Raw genomic sequence first — 27,357 nt, forward strand, 5'->3', positions numbered from 1 at the left:
AGACACTAATTTTGCCGCATCCATCCTGAACTATTAAATCAAAGTTGGAAGGAACAATAGAAGAACAAAGTCTGGTTTAATGCAGATAATCAAACAGCTGTGCTCCATTAAAATATCCCGTAAGAGTCAAATGCACTCCATTTGTTTGTTTTTTTGTTTTTTGTTGAGACAGAGTTTCACTCTTGTCACCAAGGCTGGAGTGCAATGGCAGGATCTCAGCTCACTAAAACCACCACCTCCCAGATTCAAGCAATTCTCAGTCTCCCCAGTAGCTGGGATTACAGGCGTACATCACCACACCTGGCTATTTTGTGTGTGTGTGTGTTTAGCAGAAACGGGGTTTCACCATGTTAGTCAGGCTGGTCTCAAACTCCTGACCTCAGGTGATCCGCCTGCCTCTGCCTCCCGAAATGCTGGGATTACAGGCGCACTTCATAGGTATTTAATTGCTTCAAACTGTGGGAAAGGAAGAGTAATTGTCACAGGAAAAGGAGCCTACCTACCGACCCTGCTACATACTCAGTTAGTGAGGCTGTGGTGTTCATTTGGGACATTCTCTGTCACTCAGTAGCATTTTGTGAGAGACACCATGAGGGTCTTATTTACTCAAAATTGAAAACATTGGAGTCTCCAGAAAATATTTAAAAATCATAGAAAATTTTCAGCATGTCTTAAGTAACAACCGAGTGGCATAGCCTCTTGTGCTGCAAGTTTTATCTATAATAATATAATTAGCTCATAGTTTGTGTTAAGGTAGAAGTGCTAAAATTACTACCTTAAATAAAAAATTCGAGTTAATCAAACATATGTTGAGCTTTTGCAGAAGGGAAATGGAGATATTAAAGGAACTAGGCAAAGTTTCTACCCCAGGAGCTGTATATCAGTGTCTTGTTATCGAGATGACAGAACCAAGTCATTTCCATGGCATAAAGTATTTAAACAGAAGCATGGGCCAGGCGTGGTGGCTCACACCTATAATCACAATGCTTTGGGAGGCCGAGGCTGGAGGATCACTTGAGACCAGGAGTTAGAGACCAGCATGGGCAACAGAGTGAGACCTGATCTCTATAAAAAATTTTAAAAATTACCTGGGTGTGGTGGTGCACACTAGTGGTCCTTGCTACTCAGGAGGCTGAGGTGGGAGGATTTCTTCAGCCCAGGAGTTCAAAGCTGCAGTGAGCTATCATTGTGCTACTGCACTCCAGTCTGGGCAACATATTGCTACTTTGTCTCTCAAAAAAAAAAAAAAAAAAAATCAAAAAACCCAGAAGCATGGTATTTAAGTTGCAAGACCTTGGGACTCCAATAGCCTGAAGAATGGACTAGAATATCCAGAAATTCCAGGTGAAATAAAACATTGATCGTCTTCTTCTATCTCCAGGCCAAAAGTAAGAAAATCGCATGGTACCATCCTCTACTGCTGCTCTTGTGATAAGGAAGCAGGTCGAACACATATTTAGCAATTGCCAAGCTCTAGGCATTGTGGTAAACCTTTGGCTTTATGACATTCACATTTAACTTTTACAAGTCTCTACAACAGAGGTCAATTTATCTCCAACTTATACTTGAACAATGAATCTCAAACAGATCCTGAAAAGTGTGGGAATTAGCAGTGGTAATAAAAGTAATTTTATTTTGCTCCATTTTAGCCTGTGTCATAGAGTGGATGTACTGTTCCTATGCTGTGAATCATAAGTGCTCAGATGCCAACTGTCATGAGTATGGGAGCCACCCTTCCTGCTTAGTGTTGGCAAAGTTCGCCCATGTCAGTCTGCAGAGTTCCATTTTGCTCTCTTTTGGCTTAAAATAGTTAAAAAGACACATATTAGAAGTAATCAGTAGGAATGATCAAATATTTGTAAATGAGGCATTTTGAAGGATAGATAAGAGATTCGGGGTTTCTTAACATAGGAATGAGAGGGCTACTGAGAAACGAATAGTCTTCTAGAACAGCGCTTCTTAGACTTTATGTGTCTAGGGACTTTGTCAGATGCAAATTCTGATTTCAGGAGGACAGAGATGGGTCCTGAAATCGTGCTCCCGGGTCATACCGCTCCTTGAACCACATTTTAAGAAGCCAGCCACTAGATGCATAGGGATGGATATTTTTTGAATGGCTAAGGGAGCTTCTCTCAGTTTCCTCTGACCACAGCCTAGGCAATGACTGAACACTAATAGCAGCTGTCTGAATCACTGGGAATTGCTATTAGACATATCTTTCTGGGAAGATTTTTTGTTATAGAACATACAGTGGTTTTATGAAAGCATGTGTCACTTTTTTTTTTTTTTTGAGGCAGAGTCTCGCTGTGTCGCCCGGGCTGGAGTGTAGTGGCGTGATCTCGGCTCACTGCAAGCTCCGCCTCCCGGGTTCACGCCATTCTCCTGCCTCAGCCTCTCAAGTAACTGGGACTACAGGCGCCCGCCACGACGCCCGGCTAATTTTTTTGTATTTTTAGTAGAGACAGGGCTTCACCGTGTTAGCCAGGATAGTCTCGATCTCCTGACCTCGTGATCCACCCACCTTGGCCTCCCAAAGTGCTGGGATTACAGGCGTGAGCCACTGCGCCCGGCCGCATGTGTCACTTTTTAATGTCGTGTCACACTCTAAAGCGTGACTTAATGACAACCATAAGAATGAAAAAAAAAAAAAAAAACCAGCCATCAGAGAAGGTGTTCCATTATGCGGAAAATCACAAATGAGGAAGTTCACCACTTTGGTCAGCTGTATGCACGAACCATAGATAAATATTTATCGCTAGTTCTCCCTTTTTTCTTCAAGTTAGAGAAGTGGTGGTTAAAAGAAACAGACGGGTACACGTTTTTTTGTTGGTGGTGGTTGTAAATAAAATGTGACAGCTTTAGATTCCTGCTTTTTTAGCATAGTAACAGAACTCCAGGTTATCATACGAGGGTCACCATCCTTAGATACACAATATATTTCCCTCAGTTGAATTTTCAGCATTTTTATATAGTCCATTTTACATGGTTTCTCTCTTGTTAAAAGCAAATCATGTTTGTGGATTTAGTATGACTGCCCTGTCTGAGGAGATTTTTGTTTTTGCAAAAAAAAAATCTTTTTGAGCTTTTTGCCCTCTGTGAAATGAAGAGATTCAAATTGGCTTTTGTAAATATGGGTAGAAAGATTATGAAGAATAGAAGAACTAATGTAGAGAGGGAATTTAAATTTTATTTTTCTAAATGACTTCCTTTGTTCTATCAGTCCACATGTAATTTTCAGATATTTTAAATGCTTTCAGGTATTTTAAATGCTATGTGTAGTATCTCATCAGTCTAATCGTTTAGTGTTATTATCCTGAGTGGTTTTAGAAAGTATTTCTTTGTTTTGTGGGTAGAATTTCTCCCTCTACTGATTTTTTTTTTCCTGTAACTTTACAGTTATGACAGACATAAATCTGCTACTAATTGTACTTAGTGTATTTTAAAAAGAGCCATTTTGTATTTCTATAAATAAACTTGCACAATGGTGGGCCTATCAGAAGTACTGAAAAATACTATTCTTAACTCTTAATATAAGGTATCCATTTTTAAGCACAAAGACAGGATTTCTCACAATGTTAAACAAAATGCCATGTCTTTAAAAGCAGAGACTGCTCTCACATGGTCACGATCCCTTGTTTTATTGTTGTTGCTATTCTTAAGTCCCTTAATATTGTGACAAGATATTTCCATGTGCTCCCTAATTTTGAGAATTATTTTGCAAGATAAAAAAAAAAACAAAACAAAAACAAAAAAAAACCCGCCGGGCGCGGTGGCTCAAGCCTGTAATCCCAGCACTTTGGGAGTCCAAGACGGGTGGATCACGAGGTTAGGAGATCGAGAGCATCCTGGCTAACACGGTGAAACCCCGTCTCTACTAAAAAAATACAAAAAAAAACTAGCCGGGCGAGGTGGCGGGCGTCTGTAGTCCCAGTTACTCCGGAGGCTGAGGGAGGAGAATGGCGTAAACCCAGGAGGCGGAGCTGGCAGTGAGCCGAGATCCGGCCACTGCACTCCAGCCTGGGCGACAGAGGGAGACTCCGTCTCAAAAAAAAAAAAAACCATATTCATTACAGCAACTAGTCCTATAGTCATTTTACTGGTATCTGGCTATTCAACCAGTAGAATTCCACCTTCGCCCTGCAACAGGGGTCCTCCCATTGGTTTTATACATTTCAATTGAGTATATTTAAAATATTACTTCATTATACTTTGCACTTAAAAGAAACTAAACACAGAGTACTTATGTGAATTTACTTCTGTAGAGCCTGTTGATTTAGGATTAGAAACAGTCCAGTTTGCCAAGGTTCAGAAATCAAACAAATTAGGACACTATATCAGAATTGTGGCATTTTAGTGCAAAAGATACATTTTCATTAAAAAGTACAATGTAGATGAACTGATAAATAAGTCAATAAAGTGATTATTTGAGGTGTTTCATCTGGTTTACTCTTGATGTTGTATAGTCTATAGGTTTGGACAAAGGTATAACAACATATCCACCACTATCATATCAAACAGAATGGTTTACTGCCCTAAAAACCCTGTTCTCCACCTGTTCATCCCTTCCTCCCAGCAGCTCCTGGTAACCACTGATCTTTCAGCTGTCTCCATACTTTTGCCTTTTCCAGATGTCATATGGTTAGAATCATACAGTATGTAGCCTTTTCAGGTTGGCTTCTTTCACTTAGTAATACGCATTTAGGTTTCCTCCATATCTTTTTATGGCTTGATAGCTCTTTATCAGGGTTGAATATTATTCCATTATCTGAATATAAGATAGGTTATTTGTTCATTCAACGACTAAAGGGCACCTAGATTGCTTCCAAGTTTTGGCAATTATGAATAAAGCTGCTATAAGCATCCACACACAGATTTTTGTGTAAGCATGTTTTCAGTGCTTTGAGTAAATGCCAAGGAACTGAATGTTGGACTGTATTGTTAAGAGTATGTTTACTTTTGAAAGAAATTGCCAAATTGTCTCCCAAAGTGGCTGTGCCATTTTGCATTCGCACCAGCAGTGAATTAGAGTTCCTGTTGCTTGACACATTCATCAGTATTTGGTGTCTTCAGCATTTAAACTTCAGCCATTCTAATATGTGTAGTAGAATCTCATTGTTGTTTTAATTTCAATTTTTCTATAACATCTGATATTTATCATATTTTCTTTTTTGTTTGTTTTTCTTGAGACAGAGTCTCACTGTGTTGCCCAGGCTGAGCACCCACTATAGTTTCAGGAGAGAAAACTGCTAGGAAATATTACAAGAAATAACCCAAGGGTCCCTCTCTAGAGTTCAAGGCAGAGTAAGAGGTCTTGACTTGAGATAAATATTTTAAATTTGAGTGCGTGTGTGTGTGTGTATGTGTGTGTGTGTGTGTGTGTGTGTGTGTGTGTGTGTATGTCTGTCATACAAAGATTTAGAGAGACAAATTGAGAGAATTAATTTTTATCCTCAGGAGTGAATACTGAGGATATGTAGGGAAAGAGTGTTCATAGAAAAGCAAAGAGGACCAGGGATATCTCTGGGGTTTTCTAGCATGTTTAGGGGTCTACTCAAGAAAGAGGAGCCAGCAAAGGACATGAAGAAGGAGCTGCCAGTGAATGTGAGATAGGCGACGAGCCTGGAGAAGGAAATGTTTCAAGGAAAGCGTGACTGTGCTAGTTGCTGCTAAGGAAGGGATCAAGCAAAATGAGACAGAGATTTAGCCTTAGCAAGCCATTGCTCATTGGCAACCTCTATAAGATCTGTTTGACTGCAGTGATCAGATGAAAGCCGATTGGAATGAGTTGGCTACTTGGGAGACTGAGCTGGGAGGATTGCTTGAGCTGAGTAGGTCAAGGCTGCAGTAAGCCATGGTCCTGCCACTGCACTCCAGCCTGGACAATAGAGCTAGACCCTGTCTCAAAAGACAGAGAAGAGGGCAGGAAGGAAGGGAGGGGAGGAGGGGGGAAAGAGAGAGAGAGAAAGAAAGTGAGGCCAGGCATGGTGGCTCATGCCTGTAGTCCCAGCACTTTGGGAGGCCAAGGCTGGTTGATCACTAGGTAAGGAGATCGAGACTTTTAACTTTTAATTTTCTTAAACTTTGGAAGCATTGTTCAAGACAGATTGGTAACAGGAAATTGCATACTAATTTATCGTGAAGACTAATAATCTCCAAGACTCTCTGAAGATTCAAATTGTTTCTGCCACTAGGAAGCTTTAAAAATGTAGAATATATACTTTTTATATATACTCTTATATTCATTTTAAATTGAAAATTAGATGGTAATTTACTGACTTTAAAGATGATTTTCTTTGTGTTTTACATACCATTTACTTTCCTTGACTTTCCAGAAGGCCTGGGGAGGCAGAAAAACACATATAACTCTTGGCTATATCTCTCAGTGTAACTTAGTTCCTATAAATTCTGGACCCATGCCGAGACCTTCCTGGCCAACATGGTAAAACCCTGTCTCTACTAAAAATACAAAAATTAACTGGGCATGGTGGCACACACTTGTAGTCCCAGCTACTTGGGAGGCTGAGGCAGGAGAATCCCTTGAACCCCGGAGGCAGAAGTTGCAGTGAACAGCGATCGGGTCACTGTACTCCAGCCTGGTGACAGAATAAGACACCGTCAAAAAAAAAAAAAAAAAAAAAAAAAAAAAAAAGAATAAAAGAAAGAAAGTGAAAGCAGTGGAAGGGTAAACATTTTGCATAACAGTGAAAATGTGATTAGAATGTTACAAGATTCATAAAACCAACTGCCATTTAAAAACTGCAAGTAATTTCTTTTATATTCCAGTTGCATTTACAAATCTGCCTTTAAGAAAAGTATGTATGTTGTCCTTGCTTATTACCAGAACCCACAAAACGGTATATTTCTTTTGCTCTATGATACCTTGAACTAGCTGGGGTTCCAAGATTCATCACCTCTGCATATGTAACAAAAATTCATTTCAAATTCATCTTTGACAACCCTTATGAACAATGTCTTTGTACTTCTTGTGGCTATGTGAACTAGTTTATCTCTGATAAAGGTTCATGCTGCATTTCCTGCTGTATATGAACATTGTCCTACAACCACTGCCTTGTCTCATAAACATTTAAGGAATGGGCAAAGCAGGGACTAACAAGAACCAAAAGCAGCAACTCTTGGTTATACTTTTTTATTCCCTTTATCTTCCACTCCTAGTACGCCTATGTAACCTGTGGAAACATCATAAATTCTTGTTGACTGACACTGACAAACTTAATTAACTTACACATTTTACTTAACGACAACAAGACAAGCAACATATTAACAATACTTCGAAATCATTGGGTGGACACACTAGGTGTGATCTACCATCCTCGGGGATTTAAACTGCCCTTGTGCAAACATACTTTATAAATTGAGACCTGGCAGGCACCCAGGGAGTGGTTAAGGTCTACATTTATTGCTGAACTTTGGCCCAACACCCTCAAATGATTGGCGGCATTCTGGGAGTAGTTAGCTGGGTGGAGATAAGCATGTCTCAGCAGAATAATTTGGTATTATTAGCATGACATTTGATATTAAATATAGTATAATAATCAGAGATCACTGTTTCTTGACTCAGAGAAGTCACAAACATAAAAAGCATGAAAACAAGTTAATCCAAATTAGTTAAAACCAAATGCAAGAATGACTCTGGTTCAATTTGACTGCTGATTAGATAATTAACAATTATGAGAAATAAGCTTGATAGTAATCGTTACTACAGTAAAATAGGTTTTTATTGTTGTTGTTTCATGTCTTTTTGGAGAGCTGAGCTAGGCTGGAGTTGGGGGAGAAGAGATGCTCTAGGTATATGCTATAATACTGCTTTTTCTCTCCAGACCATGGATTTAATCAGTTACTATTGTGCATGTGTGGAAAATTAAAAATTAAAACATTCTGTAATTGATCGAATTTCATAGTTGACTATATAATTATGAAAGGAAATAAAATAGGACCATAATTGTTTATTTCTGTCTTCCTAAGTCATAGGACAAAGATCTAGGCATCTAAAACATATCAAATAAAAAGAAGTTAACTTTTAATTTTCTTAAACTTCGGAGGCATTGTTCAAGACAGATTGGTAACAGGAAATTGCATACTAATTTATCGTGAAGACTAATAATCTCCAAGACTCTCTGAAGATTCAAATTGCTTCTGCCACTAGGAAGCTTTAAAAATGTAGAATATATACTTTTTATATATATTCTTATATTCAATTTAAAAATTGAAAATTAGATGATAATTTACTGACTTTAAAGATGATTTTATTTGTGTTTTACATACCATTTACTTTCCTTGACTTCCCAGAAGGCCTGGGGAGGCAGAAAAACACATATAACTCTTGGCTATATCTCTCAGTGTAACTTAGTTCCTATAAATTCTGGACGGCATGGGTCATGGAGCACATAAACTACACTTAGGCTACTGGGTTTTACAAAGCTATCTGGTTTTATGTTACTCTGTTTTTCAGATTCATCTGAAATTGAAATTACCACAAAATATTCATTTGCATTGTCATTATTGGGTATAGTCTGCTTATTTTTTAATCAAAGCATTTCAATGTTATATTCGTTTGTTTCAGGACTCATGCCTGTTGCACAGCAGCCGGTTTATTGTGCTTCCAAGCATGGCATAGTTGGATTCACACGCTCAGCAGCGGTGAGGCTACTGACAACCATCATATCTCATTTTCTCTTTGTACACATGCATAAAACATGAATTCTCTAGAGAGGACTCACTTGAGAAATCAATTCTTTTGGATAAAAGATGGAAAAATAGCATACCTCCATCTCAATTATAAAAATAGTTATCAGATCACATAAAGGACCAAATAAATAATAGATCATTTTTAAATGAAGTAGATTCTAAATACAGATGTGTTATTAAAAAATGTATTAAGGATAAGTAATGGGGAGATAGTACTTATTTACAAAAATGACCCCACATGTAAATATTATTAACTTCAGGTCTTCTGAAATGCAAGATGCAATAGGCCCCAGCCATTATTTGTCACCAGAGATACGATGAAAATGACTGAGAACATGGAGCCAGAACGAGGGGTGGGGCCAGACCTTTATTTGATAGAGTGGTCAAGGATAATGTCTCCATGGAGGCCTAGGGTGAAAGGTGTACAGAGCTTAGTAAAATACTTTAGACCTAATTAATCACATGCATTGATAGCATGAGGTAAGAATGCCTGCCTTTTTATAATTCACAAAAGAGCAGCTTGAATGGGGCCTGGCAAGCAAGGGGAACGTAGTTTGAGGTATGTCTCAAGACACCAGCACAGGAGTCAGACCAAAAGCAGCTATGGGTCACTGTTGTGAGCTTGGATTTTATTTCAAGGGCAACCATCCATGGGGCTTTTACACACAGAAGTGATAAAATCAGATTTCCTTTGTTTGAAGACCATTCTGCCTGCTTTTGGAAATTGTATTACAAAGGACAAGTGAAAAAGCAGAAAGAACAGTTGTAGGGGGGGTTCTGGGTGGTTCATCTAGGTAAGACAAAGAGAGGATCTAGAGAGATAAAGAGAAAAATATTAGTAATCAAAGAATTAGTAGGAGACAGAAAAAACAGATGCACAAATGTTAACTGTTCAGTCGAAATGGAAGGTAAGTAGTTCTCACACTCTTAAATTGATTGGAAATTATTACTTATTTTGAAAAGACATAATCTTCAGACAGACTTCTTATGAACACATAAAGCTCTCTTACAAAGCAAAGTAAACCTTAAAGACCAGAAATTTTATATTTAAAATTACAAGACTGGAAACTTCTGCAGTCAATTCTCATTATTCATAGTAGTTATGTTCCACAAAGTCACTTGCAAACACTACATTAGTGACTACTGAACCATTGCTTTTAGGGGAAATACGGGGTTAAGTTCCTGAAAGCCTCTGGTCACAAATTTCCAATCAACAAGTCAATATATAACCTTATTTTATGTGTATTCCTGTTTAAAGAAACCTTATTTATTATATGTTGTATGAACATTGAACTCATTACTAAAACACTTACTACTCATGCCTGAACAAAGTTTATCTAACACAAATATTTTCTGTACAGGACATCAGTCTTCTTACACTAAAGAACACTACACAGCACCTCTGCAGTGAGTTTAGCAGCCATTTTAAACAGCAGATTCACCAACAAAAAAGCACAAAATTAGAAAAACATGGCACGGCAGAGTATAGTCTTACTTGACCTCAGCAGGAACATGCACATCAGTGACTCAGATTTCTCACTGCCCTGTGCATGTCCACAGATAACCACACATGCTCCACAAGTATTGATTTCCAGGGTTACAGATAAATTTTAGCAAGCAAATTTAACAAATTTGTTTATATGTAATCCATGAATAATGAAAATTGACTAATTTTTTAATAATTGCAAATAAAATCAGTAGTTGATAAATTAAGCCAAATAATGTTAGTCTGAAAATACTTAAATTGTCTTCCAGATAGGGCAGATTATTAAGAGTGTCTTTAGAATCACAGTTCTAAAGATTTTCACTAAAAGTATTTTTAATTAAGTATTATTTGCTATACAACCACAATATCTGAAAGAAAACTTGGGATATCAATTCTAAGTCTCAGCTGCTTAGCTTCAGGTTCCTGCAGAGTTCAGTAGATAAGAGAAGCTTACATAATTATTTCCAGTAGTTGTCCAGTAATACTGATTTTTAAAAAATTAATTAGGTGAGACTTTCAGGAATTAATATAATACTTTAGGTATGTGTTATTTTACTATCTACTTACCAGTCATTGTTATATAGCTGGGAGGATATCTAACTAGTATTTTTTATATCAGAGGACTGTAAGATGCTTTAATGATCAGTTTGTCCTGTATTATATGTTTATGAAACCGCTGAAACTACAACCTTCTAATTGGCAGTTGGCTGCTAATCTTATGAACAGTGGTGTGAGACTGAACGCCATTTGTCCAGGCTTTGTTAACACAGCCATCCTTGAATCAATTGAAAAAGAAGAAAACATGGGACAATATATAGAATATAAGGATCATATCAAGGATATGATTAAATACTATGGAATTTTGGAGTAAGTAAAACTGTATCTATTTTCTTTTAAATAATGAAACAAAGCATTATTTAGACAAGCTATAAAAAGGGGGAAATAAGCTTATACAGTTGAGAAATGAACGCAAGCTTCAAACTTTTGGTTTGGCAAACTCTCTGGGAGAAAATATTTTTTTCTGGATTTATGAATAGAATGTAAGTTTACACATTATGAATGTTACTTTGAAATATGTAAAATGCTTCATTACTACCTTCAGTCGTAAAGTTGACATTTCTTTGAAGGCAATGATAGCTTCTCTGCCTAAATTCCAAGCAATATTCAAATATACTCTTTGTGAAATATTGCAAGTTTCTGTAGCTTCAACCACTTTTATAAGAAATAGTTGATACACACACATACTTTCTCAATGAATTATGTCTGAATTAGAGTAGTTGAGGATTTCACAGCACAGAATCATAGTTATCATGTTGAAGGAATCAGACCTGAGATCAAATCTTGGCTCTACCACTAACCATGAACTTAGCCATTATACCTCTAGATGCTTCAATTTTCTCACATATAGAGATAATAGTATAACAAACTTAGGGACTTTGAAAAACTTAAAATGATATATGTAAGGTACTTAAAATAGAAACTGGCAAAAAATAATATTTTCAGTAAATGCTAGCTGTTACCAATCATATTACTACACTAATAACATCTATATCTGGTAAGTCTAAGATCTACTGGTATGATAAAGATGAGAAAATGATCATTTGCTCAGTGAAAATAATGAGTATAAATTCCTCCTGCCAAAATGATAGAAGGTTACAGCTTAATTTATCAAATGATTTTGTTAATATCAATAGAAAAAAATCTAATTGAATAAATTAGATAAATAAGATATCTAATATGTAATTAAATAAAAATTGGAAGTAGCAATAGCTTAATGACACACATTTCCTTATAACATGTTCAAATTAATAGATTCTTCAGAAAATAACTTAAAATGAAGTGGCAACATACCTCATTCTTTCGTCTCAAAATACTGTTTTCTTTATTTTTAGCCCACCATTGATTGCCAATGGATTGATAACACTCATTGAAGATGATGCTTTAAATGGTGCTATTATGAAGATCACAACTTCTAAGGGAATTCACTTTCAAGACTATGATACAACTCCATTTCAAGCAAAAACTCAGTGAACAGCTTATGTGTTAGCCGTAGCTGGAAATAAGCACCAATGGCTTATATTCAGACCCTAACTTCATTTGAATATAGCTTTTAAATGAAATGTTAACAGTTTTAAGTTTTCCTTCATGCGTTTGATGATAAACATTTCCTAAATTTTGAGTGAAGTATATGGATAAAAAGTTATGAACTATTAAAAATGTGATGTGGACCAAAGCTAGGTTGTAATCTCGATAGTCTAAAAAATGATCAAAACAAATGATATTCAAGGAATATTCTGCCTTTCAGAAAGTGTATTTATATCTGTGATTCATAAATATTAATGTTCTTCAGAACGTCATTTTAAAGGAGATACTTGAATTGTTATTTAAATCAAACCAGATGTAAAACACTCACATACGTAAAGTTCATACTTTAAAACAGGAAAGCTACTTAACAAGGACAAATATTTCATAATAATAATTTCTACTTATATACCATCTTGCAACTGAACATTTCAGTTCTTCCAAGAGCTTCTTAAAGTAGCATATTTTGGGGGCAGTAGTTAAGGAATAAACTACAGTGTAAACATATCCCAGATGAAAACTGATGTATGGAAAAATGACAGAAAGTAACCGATTGACACTGTTGATTCACAGTTCAGCCTCCCATCGGGGAAAGACATTTCTTTCCTCTGCTCACTTTAAGAACTTTAACTGACTCCAAACATCTCAGGAATTAAACTTTTAACAGTTACAGCAATAAAGAATAGTTAGTACTCCAAAAAATGTTATATTTAAGATATGCTCAACAAGAAAAAAATGCAAATGTAACATTTTTTCAAATTACTTTTTTGTTGACTTCTACAGATTTCAAAAGTGCCTATCTTTCAATACAACTTTTTTGTTCTTATCTCCATAAATTACTTAGTCTTCGATGTATAGCTGTCGAGGAAATGAAACCAATTTTGCCACAGACACAACTGTAAATGTTTTTGTACCTATGCTGAAACTCATAACAACACAGAGGTAAAAATAGCTATGAGGTTTTGCTTTTTTTTGTTGTCAGCTATCTTAAGAATCATTAAATACACCTGCTTTGGGTAACACTCTTTACAAGCAGTAATTAATGCTAATAACGGTGAAAGCACAAGATTTCTAAATCAGTCCTTTTCTCAAATAAATGTTGGATAAGTGACTCACCCTGTCTGCTAACTCCAGACCTCCCAGCTTGAAGCAAAATCTATCCATGTGAGATTGATATGGATTTCCTAGAAGTACTGGAATGTTATCATATCTTGCCCTATTTTAATTCTGCTATAGAAAACTATTGCCTTCACTTTTAAGGATTACTTTGAATATGAATAACTGTAGTCTAGATTTTCATTTAATGTATTAAAGACAAAGTACTGAACATCAATGAACATCTGATAGAGATAAATTGTAATCAGGCACAAGCTTGTTTGTATGTTCTGGCAGTGACCAATCAGCAAATGATGTAGGTATGCCCAGTATCACTTATCTTCTGTATTTTTCTTCTGTCGTGTAAATACTATAAACTTTTATGGACAATTTTTGGACTAGTAGCCTTCAATATACATTGTGCTTTGAATTAGTTTTTTCAAATCAATAAACTATGTAGACATTTAAAAGCAAATCTCACGTAGAACTGAAAAATGTGAGTTACATAAGTTAAAAACTTACTTTAAATCTTATCTTCTATAGGTAACTCTAAATAAATTCATACTGTTATATATCTCTGTATACCAGTTGGGAAAATAATTAAATTGAAGTGTGGGGGAGGGGGACCTTGGTTTCTTGTATTTTTGGTGAATATCCTAATGTAAATGGTATATTTTTCAAATGTGTTTTTCTTAGTAAAATGAAGTTGGTACTCAGAACAGCAACACTAGAAACACGTAGACATTGAGAAAAAGGTCGAGACTTCATAATGACATTGAAATGTCCTACAAATTTTATTTTCTCATATAAAAATAAATTTAGACACCTGTAATATCATTTAACATTCAAGTGATTATATGACAATTTCTCCTTACTTTTGCTCTCTTTATAAATTTAGCCCACTGAAGAGGTCTGAGAATGCAAATTTTGAAAGAAGTTCAAGGTGTTTCACATACTAAACATCATCGGATGGTTTTTCTTAAATTAGAATTTCAAAAGGGAAATGTACTGGTGCGTAGGAAAAGGTGATTGGATCCAGGGTCACAGTTGTTGTCATAAGGTCTCCATCTCCTTCTCTCTTGTTAGCATCCCTTCTGGGTAGGTCTCTCACATGATGACTTCCCGGATCTACAGGCCTGATTCCCAGCAGCTTCCAGTCCACCAAAAAAAGAACTGATTTGGCCTTGCCTAGGTTATATGCCCACTACTGAGACAGGCCTTGTGGTCAGAGAGATAGCTACTCTGCCTGCCCAGAAAGAGATGGCATACCTCCCCAGAGCTGGTAGAATTATGGAGTGGGAGGGAGACAGGAGAGGTGGGCAGGACATTGACCTGAGTTCTATAGACTAAGACAAGGAGATGGAAAATTTGCAAAGGGAAAATTACACTGTCATTACCAGAAAGGTGAATGCATGTTGAGGTGACAAAAACAATAGCCACTGTAGAGAAAGAAAGAGTGAGTAAAAGATGAATTACATCTTGATCCTTTGGATAAGTTTGCATACATCTTGAGTCCTATAACATGCCTAGATCCATGTTTTCAAAGTGTGTGAAAAACTGGATCACTCTGGATAGGGTATGATAAAAGAGGAGATAATGAATGGAAAATATAGGAGGCATTTCAGGCATATATGATTCTACTCATTCTTGATATAAAATATATTTCTCATTGTGAATCACAATGAAAAAGGTTCAAAAGGTACTTGCTTTAATATTGACTGCAAAACTGCAATCATTGCCTCTAGACTTGCTTTGTTTCTGAGATTCTGAATATATGACCATCTTAATTCTACCATTACATTCAAGCTTATCAACATCCTTTCTTTTTTCTTTCCTTTCGTTCCTTTCCTTCTCTCTTTGTCACTCAGGCTGGAGTGCAGTGGCATGACATGGCTCACTGCAGTCTCAACTTCCTGAGCTCAAGTGATCTCTGGCCTCAGCCTCCCAAGTAGCTAGGATCACAGGCATGCGCCACCATGCCTGGCTAGCTTTTGTATATTTTTAAAACTCCTCCTGCCTTGGTATTGGCACCATTTCTAATTCTTCCTATTAAAATCTCATTGTCAGCATATAGTTACATTAAATTTTATAAGATTTCCAAGGTTATCTTTGAACTATGAAACTACCTTTTCCCCACAGTTTTTAAGTAATATTTCCACACATAACATTCACTCATTCAACAAATAACTATTGGCTGGGTGCAGTGGCTCCCGTCTGTAATCCCAGCGCTTTGGGAGGCCGAGGCAAGTGGATCGCCTGAGGCAAGGAGTTCGAAACCAGTCTGCCCAACATGGTGAAACCTCATCTCTACTGAAAAACAAACGAACAGAAACATACAGAAATTAGCTGCACGTGGTGGCGGCTGCCTGTAATCCCAGCTTTTCAGGAAGCTGAGGCAGGAGAATTGCTTGAACCCGGGAGGCGGAGGCTGCAGTGAGCCAATATCACACCACTGCACTCCACCCTGGGTGACAAAGCAACATTGCCTCAAAACAAACAACAAAACACACACAAATAATTATTGAGAAATTTTGTTGTTGGAAAATTTATATATACATGTTTAAGTATATTATATTCTATGTAGATGTTAGTGCAGACATGTATCAATTACTAGGTCCAATATGGTAAACAGCCTTTGAGTCCTGAAGAAATGTAATATGGGGAACTATTAATAGTTGCAAAGATCCTGGAAGAGCCAAAGAGCCAAACATGGGTAATGAGGCAACCTAGCAACAGCAGGAAGGTTCTATCACCTCCAGAACTGGTGCAATTCAGGGTACTACCAGTGCCAAGGAACCAATGGGAGGCTGCCAATCAAAGCTGGGGCTACAGAGCAGGAGCTGTCAGATGGGAATTGGAATCCTGGAGGGGATAGCCACTGTCAGAGATGCCACCCGAAGACAGTGGAGGGGGAGGAAATACCCTGGAATCTCCCCCTGCAATATCCTATCAAGTATCTCTCAGCAATATCCTATCAAGTATCTCGAAATCAAGAGAGTTACGAAAAACGTGATTTTCAGGGTCAGCCCCTTGCATTACACAGCACAGCAGCACAAGGGAAGGCTGTGGATTTGAAAACAAACAGGCAAATGACATACATTTTATATTTTTCCCTGCTACACAAGGATTTGGACTTGCTACTTACTCCCTTCTAAAGCTGCTTTTTGTTTTTGTTTTGCTTTGAGAGGGAGTTTTACTCTTGTTGACCAGGCTGGAGTGCAATGGTACCATCTTGGCTCACTGCAACCTCAGCCTCCTGGGTTCAAGCAATTTTCCTGCCTCAGCCTCCCAAGTAGCTGGGATTACAGGCACCCACCAACACACCTGACTAATGTTTTGTATTTTTAGTAGAGACGTGGTTTCACTATGTTGGCCAGGCTGGTCTAGAACTCCTGACCTCAGGTGATCCACCTGCCTTGGCCTCCCAAAGTGCTGAGATTATAGGCATGAGCCACCGCACCCAGCCTGAAGGTTGTTTTTAAGAATCATGAGTAAAGATATCACTCTAACTCCATAGGTATTCAATGGTGTGATGTTTCTGGGGTCTAGTCCCACAATAGCTAATGATCCTGTAGTCATTTGCATGTAACCGCCTATACATTTTGCTATACAGATGTATGGATTTATTATTAATTCCTATCACTAATCCTTAACATTCCCATAATTAATCCTATAACTAATGATAATTATATCCTATATATCCTAAAACTAATGATAATTCCTATCATTAATCCTATAACTAATCCTTACTACTGTGACTTTAAGTATGTGTTCAAAAACTACTGTTGCATTCTCACAAGTGCTGTGAAGGAAACAAGGTTACCAAAAGATGTCGGGCCGGGCACAGTGTCTCACGCCTGTAATCCCAGCACTTTGGGAGGCCGAGGCGGGCAGATCATTTGAGGTCAGGAGTTTGAGGCTAACCTGGCCAACATAGCGAAAACCCATCTCTACCAAAAAATACAGAAAAATTAGCCAGTCATGGTGGTGCGTGCCTGTAGTTCCAGCTACTTGGAGGCTGAAGTGGGAGGATCGCTTGAACCTGGGAGGCAGAGGCTGCAGTGAGCTGAGATCATGCCACTGCACACCAGCCTGGGTGACAGAGTGAGACCCTGTCTCAAAAATAAACAAACAAATAAATAAATAAAACATGTTGACTGCCTTGTTAGATCTTACTACATTTTTAAGCTCAATCTGCTAGGTTTAAGTTGAAAAAAGATAAACTGTTAAATTCCTGCATTTAGGTTGCCCTAAAGTAATTTCATGCTAATGATATACCATTATTTAAATCTAATGTACACATTTACGTAAATTTTTATTTGCCCCTAAATTCATGTGTGTGTGTGTGTGTGTGTAGAACCGAACTAGATCAATGGCTTTCAAATGTTTTGCTCCTATACCCATAAAATAATTTTTATAACTGTGTATTCTTTGTAATAATTGAGTAAGAGTAGCAAATAATTCAGATAAACCCTGAAATTCATGGCTTAACACAATAGGTTTTTTTTTTCTTTACACACACAAGAATCTAGTGCTGTATTCAGTGAGCAGCTTTTCATGAGGTTGTTCAGGATCCTTCTACCTTGTAGCTCCCCTGTCTATAGCTTTCAAATCATTTACTTCCAGTCAGTGAACTCGAGAAGAAAGAATGAGCAGACATGCCTCCTTCTTGAACATTTCAGCCTGGAAGTAACATGCATTATTTTGACTCATAGTCCACTGGTGAGACTAGTCCCATGGCCCTATCTAAATGCAAGGGATACTGGGAAATGTAGAAACTGCAGGTGATGCCTCCCAGGAACAACTTTACACACCACAGAGAGGCCACTCTAATGATGGGTGATAGGAGAAAAACTGCAATAAAATACCTCATTTGGAAAAGAAAAGAATGGGATACAAACCAGTGTGTGGTCAACAGCAATGAGACAGTCCTACCTTGTAGGCATTATGAGGTCTTTCTTCCCTGACAGTGGGGAATTTCCTTGCTGATATTGAAATCTTCAATTTGGGATTCGTAATTTTACCATTGTGCCCAGGAGCCTCTCTCTCTAACTTAGTGAATTTTTTCTTTGTGTATTATCCTCCATCTTTTGGTGCCAGATCTTCTGGGAAGTGGCGGAGTTTACACATACTGTGCCCTGTCAATGCAAGTTTCTTTGAAACCCAAGGTTTATTTTATCTTAAACAGTTAAAAAGCTTTTTTTTTTTTTTTTTTTTTTTTTTTTTTGGGTGGGGGATGGCATCACATTCTGTAGCCGAGGATGGAGTGCAATGGTGTGATCTCAGCTCACTACAACCTCTGCCTCCCAGGCTCAAGCTATTCTACTGCCTCAGCCTCCCAAATAGCTGGAATTACAGGCACGTGCCACCACACCCTGCTAATTTTTGTATTTTTAGTAGAGACGGGGGTTTCACCATGTTGGCCAGGCTGGTCTCGAACTCCTGACCTCAAGTAGTCTGCCCGCCTAGGCCTCCCAAAGGGCTGGGATTACAGATGTGAGCCACCAGGCCCAGCCCAGTTAAAAGCTTTTAAATTCTGACTTGGGATTTCTTCAGCTGCGGATCATATTAAAAAATTAGTAGGCTCTGATCTATTTACTTTTAGTGAATTTCATTTGCTTTAAAACACTGAAATATTTTTAAAGTCATAAGTCATTAACAGTCATAATTTTCAAGCCTGATATGTTATTTTGTACCCTACTCACTCATTATTCCTCTCTTCTTTCAACATAATGGCAGTACACTGAGGAAAGTAGACTTGGATAGAACTCACACTTGAAATTTGTATCATAACTAAGGGTTAATGGATCATTCATGCAGAAAACATTCCTTGAGTCTTATCTTTCTGTGCTTAGAGACTAGAAGCAGTTGATTTTTCCAACCCAAAAACCTCCACATTTTTGGATTACCTCTTCTTTAAGTTTTAATTGCAAACAAGCCAATTCCAGCCTGAGCTCACCTCTTGGTTCTATACTTTGCTAGATGTAATCAGAAAATACCAAAACATACCATTATCATTCTGTCTCTGAATCCCTTCACGTAGGAATTGGTCTTGGTAGGCATGGGAGGGAACATACTCACCAAATGTTGTATCTTTGCTTAATGTGGTCCTGCACTCTTCTGGCCTCATGGCCCACAACTCACCTGTGAAGCCAATGCCAGATATATTAGGTTTGTTGTTGTTTGGCGGCATTTCACTTGTGGAATCAATCTGTATTAGCTAAGGTAATGCTCGGTATTATAGGAGATAATTCCCCAAATCGCAGGGGCTTAACAAAATAAAAATTTATTACTCTCAGCTGCAAGAATTGAATGCAGGTGTAGAGTGGGCAGCATTCCAAAGGGAGGGGGGCGGGTGATTCAGAGACTCAGGTGCTTTACATTTTATAGCTCCACAATCTCTCAGAGCCTTGGGATCTACTCAGAGGGCGGACAAGGCACACCTGCTCCTTAATCACTTCAGCCTTTTCTGATACCTTTTGTAGAGCTACTTAAACGGCCCCACCTGGGTGCAAGGGTGGGCTCTTAGTGCTGGGAGATGTAAACTCTGCCTGGGAACCCACTTTCCAGCAACAGTGCTACCCTTTGGAAAGGTAAGTAATTATCTTTGCTGGAGAGCTGGCTATTCCTGCCATACCCCTCTCATATTTTTAAGTTTAAATATAATATATATAAGTTTAAATTCATTACAAAGTAGTTACTTTTGTATATTTTCAATATTGGCTTTAAAAATGTCCAGTGGGTGATAAATACCATAATCATTTTATGAACCACTTTAAAATTCAAGAACACGGTCCTTCTCAAGAGTTAGAATTTTGTATTGTTTTATCATTTAACTCATAGTTGCTTCCTCTGCAGAATTTTATTCTAAATATTTTTCTGTGAATGTTATAATTATAGCTCTGCAACAAGTATACATACACACACACGTTGAATTTTGAATTTTGTTTTTCATAAGGTCTAAGTGGATTTGATATAGTTAAAATAATACACAATTGATCAAAATAACAATGATATTAACATTTTTTAAATGTTTAAATTTTAATAGCTTTAGTGGTACAAGTGGTTTTTACTTACATGGATGAATTGTATAGTGGTGAAGTCTAAAATTTTAGTGAACCTGTCACCCAAGTAGTGCACATTGTACCCAATAGATAGTTTTTCATACTAAACGCCCTTCCCATCCTGCCCTCCTTCTGAATCTCCAATGTCAATTATATCATTCTGTATGCCTTCACATACCCACAGCTTAGTTCCCACTTATAAGTAAGAACATGCTGTATCTGGTTTTCAATTCCTGAGTTACTCAACTTAAAATAAGGCCTCTAATTCCAAGTGACTGCAAAAGACATTACTTCATTCTTTTTAATGACTGAGTAGTATTTCATGGGAGATATTATATATATTAAATATATATATAGTGGATAATATAATATATATTAGATTCCATATCTTCACAATTGTGAATTGTGCTACTATAAACATATGCATGCAGGTGTCTTCCTGATATAGTGACTTTTTTCCTTTGGGTAAATACCCAAGTGGTAGGATTTCTGGATTGAATTGTAGTTTTATTTCTAGTTATTTAAGAAAACTCCATACTGTTTTCCATAGAGGTTGCACTAATTTATATTCCCATCAGCAGTGTATAAGCATTCCATTTGCACTATATCCATGCCAACATATATTGTTTTTCTGACTTTTTAAATAATGACCATTCTGGGTGGTGTAAGGTGGTAACTATTGTAGTTTTAATTTGTATTTCCTTGGATGACTAGTGATGTTGAGCACTTTGTTTTCATGTTTGTGGACATTTGTATATCTTCTATTGAGAAATGTCTATTCGTGCCCTTTACCCACTTTTTTACAGGATGATTTTTTTTTTTTTTTTTTTTTTTTTTTTCTGGCTGATTTGTTTGAGTTCCTTGTAGATTCTGGATATTAGTCCTTTGTCAGATGCATAACTTGCAGATATTTTCTCCCATTCGGTAGGTCATCTGCTTATGCTGATCATTTCTTCTTGCTATGCAGAAGTTTTTAGTTTACTTACACCCCATGTATTTATTTTTGTGTTTGTTGCATTTGCTTTTGGGATCTTAATCATAAATTCTTTGCCCAGACCAATGTCCAGAGGAGTTTCTTCTAGATTTTCTTGTAGTTTTTTGTTTGTTTGTTTCAGATGTTAAATATAGGTGTTTAATCCATCCTGAGTTACTTTTTGTATGTGGTGAAAGATAGGGATCCAATTTCATTCTTCTACATGTGACTATTCTATTTTCCTAGCACCGTTTATTGAACAGGGTGTCCTTTCTCCAGTTTATGTTTCTGTACACTATGCCAAAGATCAGTTGGTTGTTTTTGTCTTTATTTCTGGATTCTCTATTCTGTTCCATTGATCTTTTACCAGTACCATGTTGTTTTGGTTACTATAGACTTGTATAATCTGAAGTTGGGTGATGATGCCTCCAGATTTTTTCTTTTTGCTTAGGACTGCTTTGGCTATTTGTCTCTTTGGTTTCATATGAATTTTAGGAATTTGTTTTCTAATTCTGTGAAGAATGATGTTGGTAGGAATTGCACTGAATCTATAGATTGTTTTGGGCAATATGGTCATCTTCGCAATGTTGGGTCTTCTAATGCATGAGCATGGTGTATATTTCTGTTTGTTTGTGCCGTCTATGATTTCTTTCAGAACTGTTCTGTAGTTCCCCTTGTAGAGATCTTTCACCTCCTTGGTGAAGTATATTTCTAGGTATTTTTTTTTCGTAGTTATTTTAAAAGGGACTGAGTTCTTCATTTGATTCATGGCTTTGTCATTGTTGATGTATTGCAGTGCTATTGATTTGCATATATTGATTTTGTAACCTAGACTTTACTGAGTTCATTTATCAGATCTAGGAGTCTTGGAGGAGTGTTTAGGGATTTCTACATATGAAATCATATCACTTTCAAACAGAAATAATTTGATTTCCTCTTTTCTAATTTGGATGCCCTTTACTTATTTCTCTTGTCTGATTGCTCTGGCTAGGACTTCCAGTACTGTTAATAGAAGTGGTGACAGTGGGCATCCTTGTCTTGTTCTTGTTGTTAGGAGAAATGCTTTCAACTTTTCTCTATTCAGTATGATGTTGTCTGTGGGTTTGTCATATATGACTTCTATTATTTTGAGGTATGTTCCTTTTATGCCTAGATTGTTGAAGGTTTTTATCACAAGGGGATGCTGGATTTTATTGAATGACTTTTCTGCAACTATTGAGATTATCATATCATTTTTGTTTTTAATTGTGTTTATGTGATGAATCACATTTTTCTAAAGACAGGGTCTCATTCTGTTGCCCAGGCTATAGTGCAGCAGCATGATCACAGCTCACTGCAGCCTCAACCTCATGGGGTCAAGATCCTCCTGCCTCAGTTTCCCAAGTAGCTGGGACCAGAGGTGCACACCACCATACCCAGCTAGTTTATTAGTAGTAGTAGTAGTAGTAGTAGTAGTAGTAGTAGTAGTAGTAGAGACAAGGTCTCGTTATGTTGCCCAACCTGGTCTCAAACTCAGATTCCCAGAGTGGTGGGATTACAGGTGTGTACCACTGTACCCAGCTGAATCACATTTATTGACTTGCATATGTTGAACTATCCCTGTAACCATGGAATGAAGTCTACTTGATCGTGGAGAATTATTTTTGTTCTGATATGCTATTGGATTTGTTTTGTGTGTGTTTTGTTAAGGATTTTTGCATCTATAGTCATCAGGGATATTAGCCTGGAGTTTCCTTTCTTTGTTATGACCTTTCTTGGCTTTTGTATCAGGGTGAAACTGGCTTTGTAGAATGAGTTAGGGAGGATTCCTTCTTAATCTTTTGGAATAGTTTCAGTGAAATTGGTACCAATTCTTCTTTGAATGACTGGTGGAATTTAGTTGTGAATTTGTCGGACTGTTGGCTTTTTGTTGTTGTTGGTAATTTATTTTATTACTGATTCAATCTTATTGCTTGTGATTGGTCTGTTCAGGATCTCTATTTCTTCCTGATTCAAGCTAAGAGGGTTGTATGATTCTAGGAATTTATTCATTTTCTCTAGATTTTCTATTTTGTATGCATTTAGGTGTTCATTGTAGTTTATTTTGTATTTCTGCGGTGTCAGTTGAAATGTCTCCATTTTCACTTCTAATTGAGCTTACTTGAATCTTTCCCCTTCTTTTCTTGGTAAATCTAGCCAGTGGTCTATCAATTTTGTTTATCTTTTCAAAGAACCAGCTTTTTGTTTCATTGCTCTTTTATTTATTTTTTATTTCAATGTCATTTAGTTCTGCTCTTATCTTTTTTATTTATTTTATTTTCTTTCTTTTTTTTTTTTTTTTTTTTTTTTTTTTTTTTTTTTTTTTTGGTCAGGGCTTTGCTCTGCAAGCCGCTGGAGTGCAGTGGTGCGATCTTAGCTCACTGCAGCCTCCATCAACCTCTAAGACTCAAACAATCCTCCCACCTCAGCCCCAGCAAGTAGCAGGGACTTCAGGTACATACCACCACACCCAACTAATTTTTGTATTTTTAGTAGAGATGAGGTTTCGGCATGTTGCCCAGACTGGTGTCAAACTGCTGAGCTTAAGTGATCCGCCCACCTTGACCTCCCAAAGTGCTGGGATTACAGGCGTGAGCCATCGCCCCTGGCCGCATGTTATTCATTTTCTTCTACTAGATTTGGCTTTAGTATGTTTTTATTTTTCTAGTTCCTCTAGCTAGGATGTTAGGTTGTTAATTTTTGATTTTTAATAATTTTTGATGTAGGCATTTAGCACTGTAAACTTTGCTCTTACTGCTTTTGCTGTATTCCGGAGGTTTTGATAACTTATGTCACTCTTATCATTCACTTCAAAAAAATTTTAAATTTCCATCTTGATTTCATTGTTAAGCCAAAAATCATTCAGGAGTTGATTGTTTAGTTTCCATGTATATTTGTAGTTTTAAGGGTTCCTTTTGGAATTGATTTCCAGTTTTATTCATCTATGGCTGAGAAGATACTTGATACAATTTTTATTTTTTTTCTTTTTCTTTTTTTTTTTTTTTTTTTTTTTTTGAGATGGAGTCTCATCTTGTCACCCAGGCTGGAGTGCAATGGCATGATCTTGGCTCACTGCAACCCCCGTCTCCTGGGTTCAAACGATTCTCCTGCCTCAGCCTCCTGAGTAGCTGGGATTATAGGCACCCACCATGCCCAGCTAATTTTTGTATTTTTGGTAGAGACAGGATTTCGCCATGTTGGCCAGGCTAGTCTTAAACCTCATGATCCTCCCACCTCCACCTTCGAAAGTGCTAGGTTTACAGGTGTAAGTCACCATGCCTGGCCTATGATTTTTATTTCTTAAAATTCATTGAGACTTGTTTTGTGGCCTATCATATGGTCTATCTTGGAGAATGTCCTGTGTGCTAATGAGAAGAATGTATATTCTGTATTCTTAGGTAGAATGTTGTGTAAATGTTTGCTAGGTCCATTTGCTCTAGAGTGTAGTTTAAGTCTAGTATTTCTTTTTTGACTTTCAGCCTTGATGATCTGTCTAATGCTGTCAGTAGAGTGTTAAAGTCCTCCATTATTGTTGTGTTGTTGTATATCCTTTCTCAGGTCTAGTAGTAATTGCTTTATGAATCTGGGAGCTCTAGCATTAGGTGCATATATATTTAGGATCGTTATATCTTCTTGTTGAATTGATCCTTTTATCAATTTATAATGCCCTTCTTCTCTTTTTTTACTGTTGTTGCATTAAAGTCTGTTTTATCTGATATAATAATAGCTGCTCCCACTCACTTTTGGTCTCCATTTGCATGAAATACTTTTATGCACACCTTTATCTTGAGTCTATAAGAATCCTTACATGTTAGCTGTGTCTCCTGAAGACAGCAGATATAAATGGTCTTTGATTTTTTTAAAATCTATTCTGCCAATATATCTTTTAAGTGGATCATTTAGGGCATTTGAATTTGACATTAATATTGAGTTGTGAGATATTCTTCCAGCCATGTGTTGATTTTTTAATTGTGTTATTGTTTTATAAGCCCTGTGAATGTTATGCTTTCAGGAGTTTCCATTTTGGTGCATATACACCTTTTGGTTCAAGATTTAGAACTCCTTTTAGCATTTATTGTAGAGTTGGTTTATTGTGGACAAATTCTCTCAGCATTTGCTTGTTTAAGACAGACTTTATTTCTCCTTTATTTATTCAACTTAGTTTTGCTGGATACAGAATCCTTAATTGACAGTTTTTCTGTTTAAGGAGACTGAAGTCAGGACCCCAGTCCCTAATGACTTATAAGGTTTCTGCTAAGAAGTCTACTATTGGTCTGATAGGTTTTCCTTTATAAGTTACTTGATGTTTGATCTCACTACTCTTAAAATTCTTTCCTTCACATTGACGTTGGATAACTTGGTGACTATATGCCTTGGTGATGCCCTTTTTTAATCCATTCTACCAATCTGTATCTTTTAAGTTGAACATTTAGACTATTTGCATTTGACATTAATATTGAGCTTCTGGACTGGGCACAGTGGCTCAGCCCTATAATCCCAGCACTTTGGGGGGCCGAGGTGGGAGGATCACTTGAGGTCAAGAGTTCGAGACCAGCCTGGCCAACATGGTGAAACGCTGTCTCTACTAAAAATACAAAAATTAGTCATGTGGTAGTGGGCACCTGTAATCCCAACTACTGAGAAGGTTGAGGCAGAAGAATCACTTGAACCCGGGAGGCAGAAGTTGCAGTGAGATCTTGTCACTGCACTCCAGTCTGGGTGACAGAGTGAGACTCTGCCTCAAAAAAAAAAAAAAAAAAAAAAAAAAAAATGCTTCTTGTACTTGGATGTCTAGATTTCTAGCAAGGCCAGAGAAATTTTCCTCAATCATTTCCTGAAATAATTTTTCCAAATTTTTAACTTTTCTTCAGCCTCAGGAGCACCTATATTTCTTAGGTTTTGCCATTTTATATAATCCCATATTTTTTGGAGACTTTGATTATTGCTTTTAATTCTTTTTTCCTTTATGTTTATCTGATTGGGTTAATTCAAAAGCCTTATCTTTAGACTCTGAAATTCTTTCTTCTAGTCGGTCTATTCTATTGTTAAGACTTTCCACTGCATTTTGTAGTTTCCTAAATGTGTCTTTCATTTCCAGAAGTTCTGATTGGATTTTCTTTAAAATATGTATCTGTTTAGAAAATTTTTCATTTATATCCTGATTTTCTAAAATTTTTTCATGTTGGCTTTCATAATTTGTTTAACTTGGTTTTAATTTCTTTATGTTGGTTTCTCTTGTATCTCCTGGAATAGCTTAATAACTAACCTTTTTAATTCTTTGTCATGTATTTCAAATATTTCATTTTGATTTGGATCTACTGCTGGAGAGTTAGTGTGATCTTTTGGGGGTGCTGTAGAACCCTATTTATTTATATTGCCAGAATTGTTTTCCTGGTTCCTTCTTATTTGGGTAAACTATTTATTATTATTCTTGAATCTATTTTTTATTAGACTATGGTTTTTTATATCTCTTGTTTCCCCTTAAGGATATGACTTTAATGTTTAGAGTTTATTGTCACCTAGCTTCAGCTCTGGTTGCTTTCAGTGGTGAAGACTCTGTATGAGTTCCTTGGTTATGGAGAATCTGTGTGTGATGGCTTTCTTCAATGCTGCCTGCAGGAATGATGTGCTGGGTGTGTGGGCAGGTTCATTGTCCCCTATTGGGCTGGAATAACAGGGGTCTCATGAAGCTTATCTCATTCCCCAGAGATGTGCACTTAAAATTTTTTCCCCTAGTATTTTTTATTCACTGGATTGAACAATTCAGTCTTCTGGCCAGTTTGAGGTACCCACAGGTCAAAACCAGCTATGGCTAAAGCAGGCAGGTAAATACAAACCCCAGTATAGGCAGAGATCCCAGCCTTTACCGCAGTAGCTGGGGAAGTTATCAGTGAAATGCACTGAGGTATTTTTGAGGATAGATAGGGAGCTGC

General features: G+C 37.1%; 1 protein-coding gene across 1 annotated transcript in view; it reads left to right on the forward strand.

Annotated features, from left to right (window-relative positions):
* Positions 1–13,993, forward strand: part of HPGD (15-hydroxyprostaglandin dehydrogenase) — a 31,178-nt gene extending 17,185 nt beyond the window's left edge. The window contains exons 5-7 of the mRNA XM_010360094.2: positions 8,582–8,658; positions 10,896–11,059; positions 12,085–13,993. Coding sequence (XP_010358396.1) covers positions 8,582–8,658; positions 10,896–11,059; positions 12,085–12,223 — 380 coding nt within the window. The 3' untranslated portion in view covers positions 12,224–13,993. The remainder of the gene's footprint in view (positions 1–8,581; positions 8,659–10,895; positions 11,060–12,084) is intronic.
* Positions 13,994–27,357: the final 13,364 nt, after the last annotated feature.

This window comes from Rhinopithecus roxellana, chromosome 2 (assembly GCF_007565055.1).
Source record: "Rhinopithecus roxellana isolate Shanxi Qingling chromosome 2, ASM756505v1, whole genome shotgun sequence".
NCBI lineage: Eukaryota > Metazoa > Chordata > Mammalia > Primates > Cercopithecidae > Rhinopithecus > Rhinopithecus roxellana.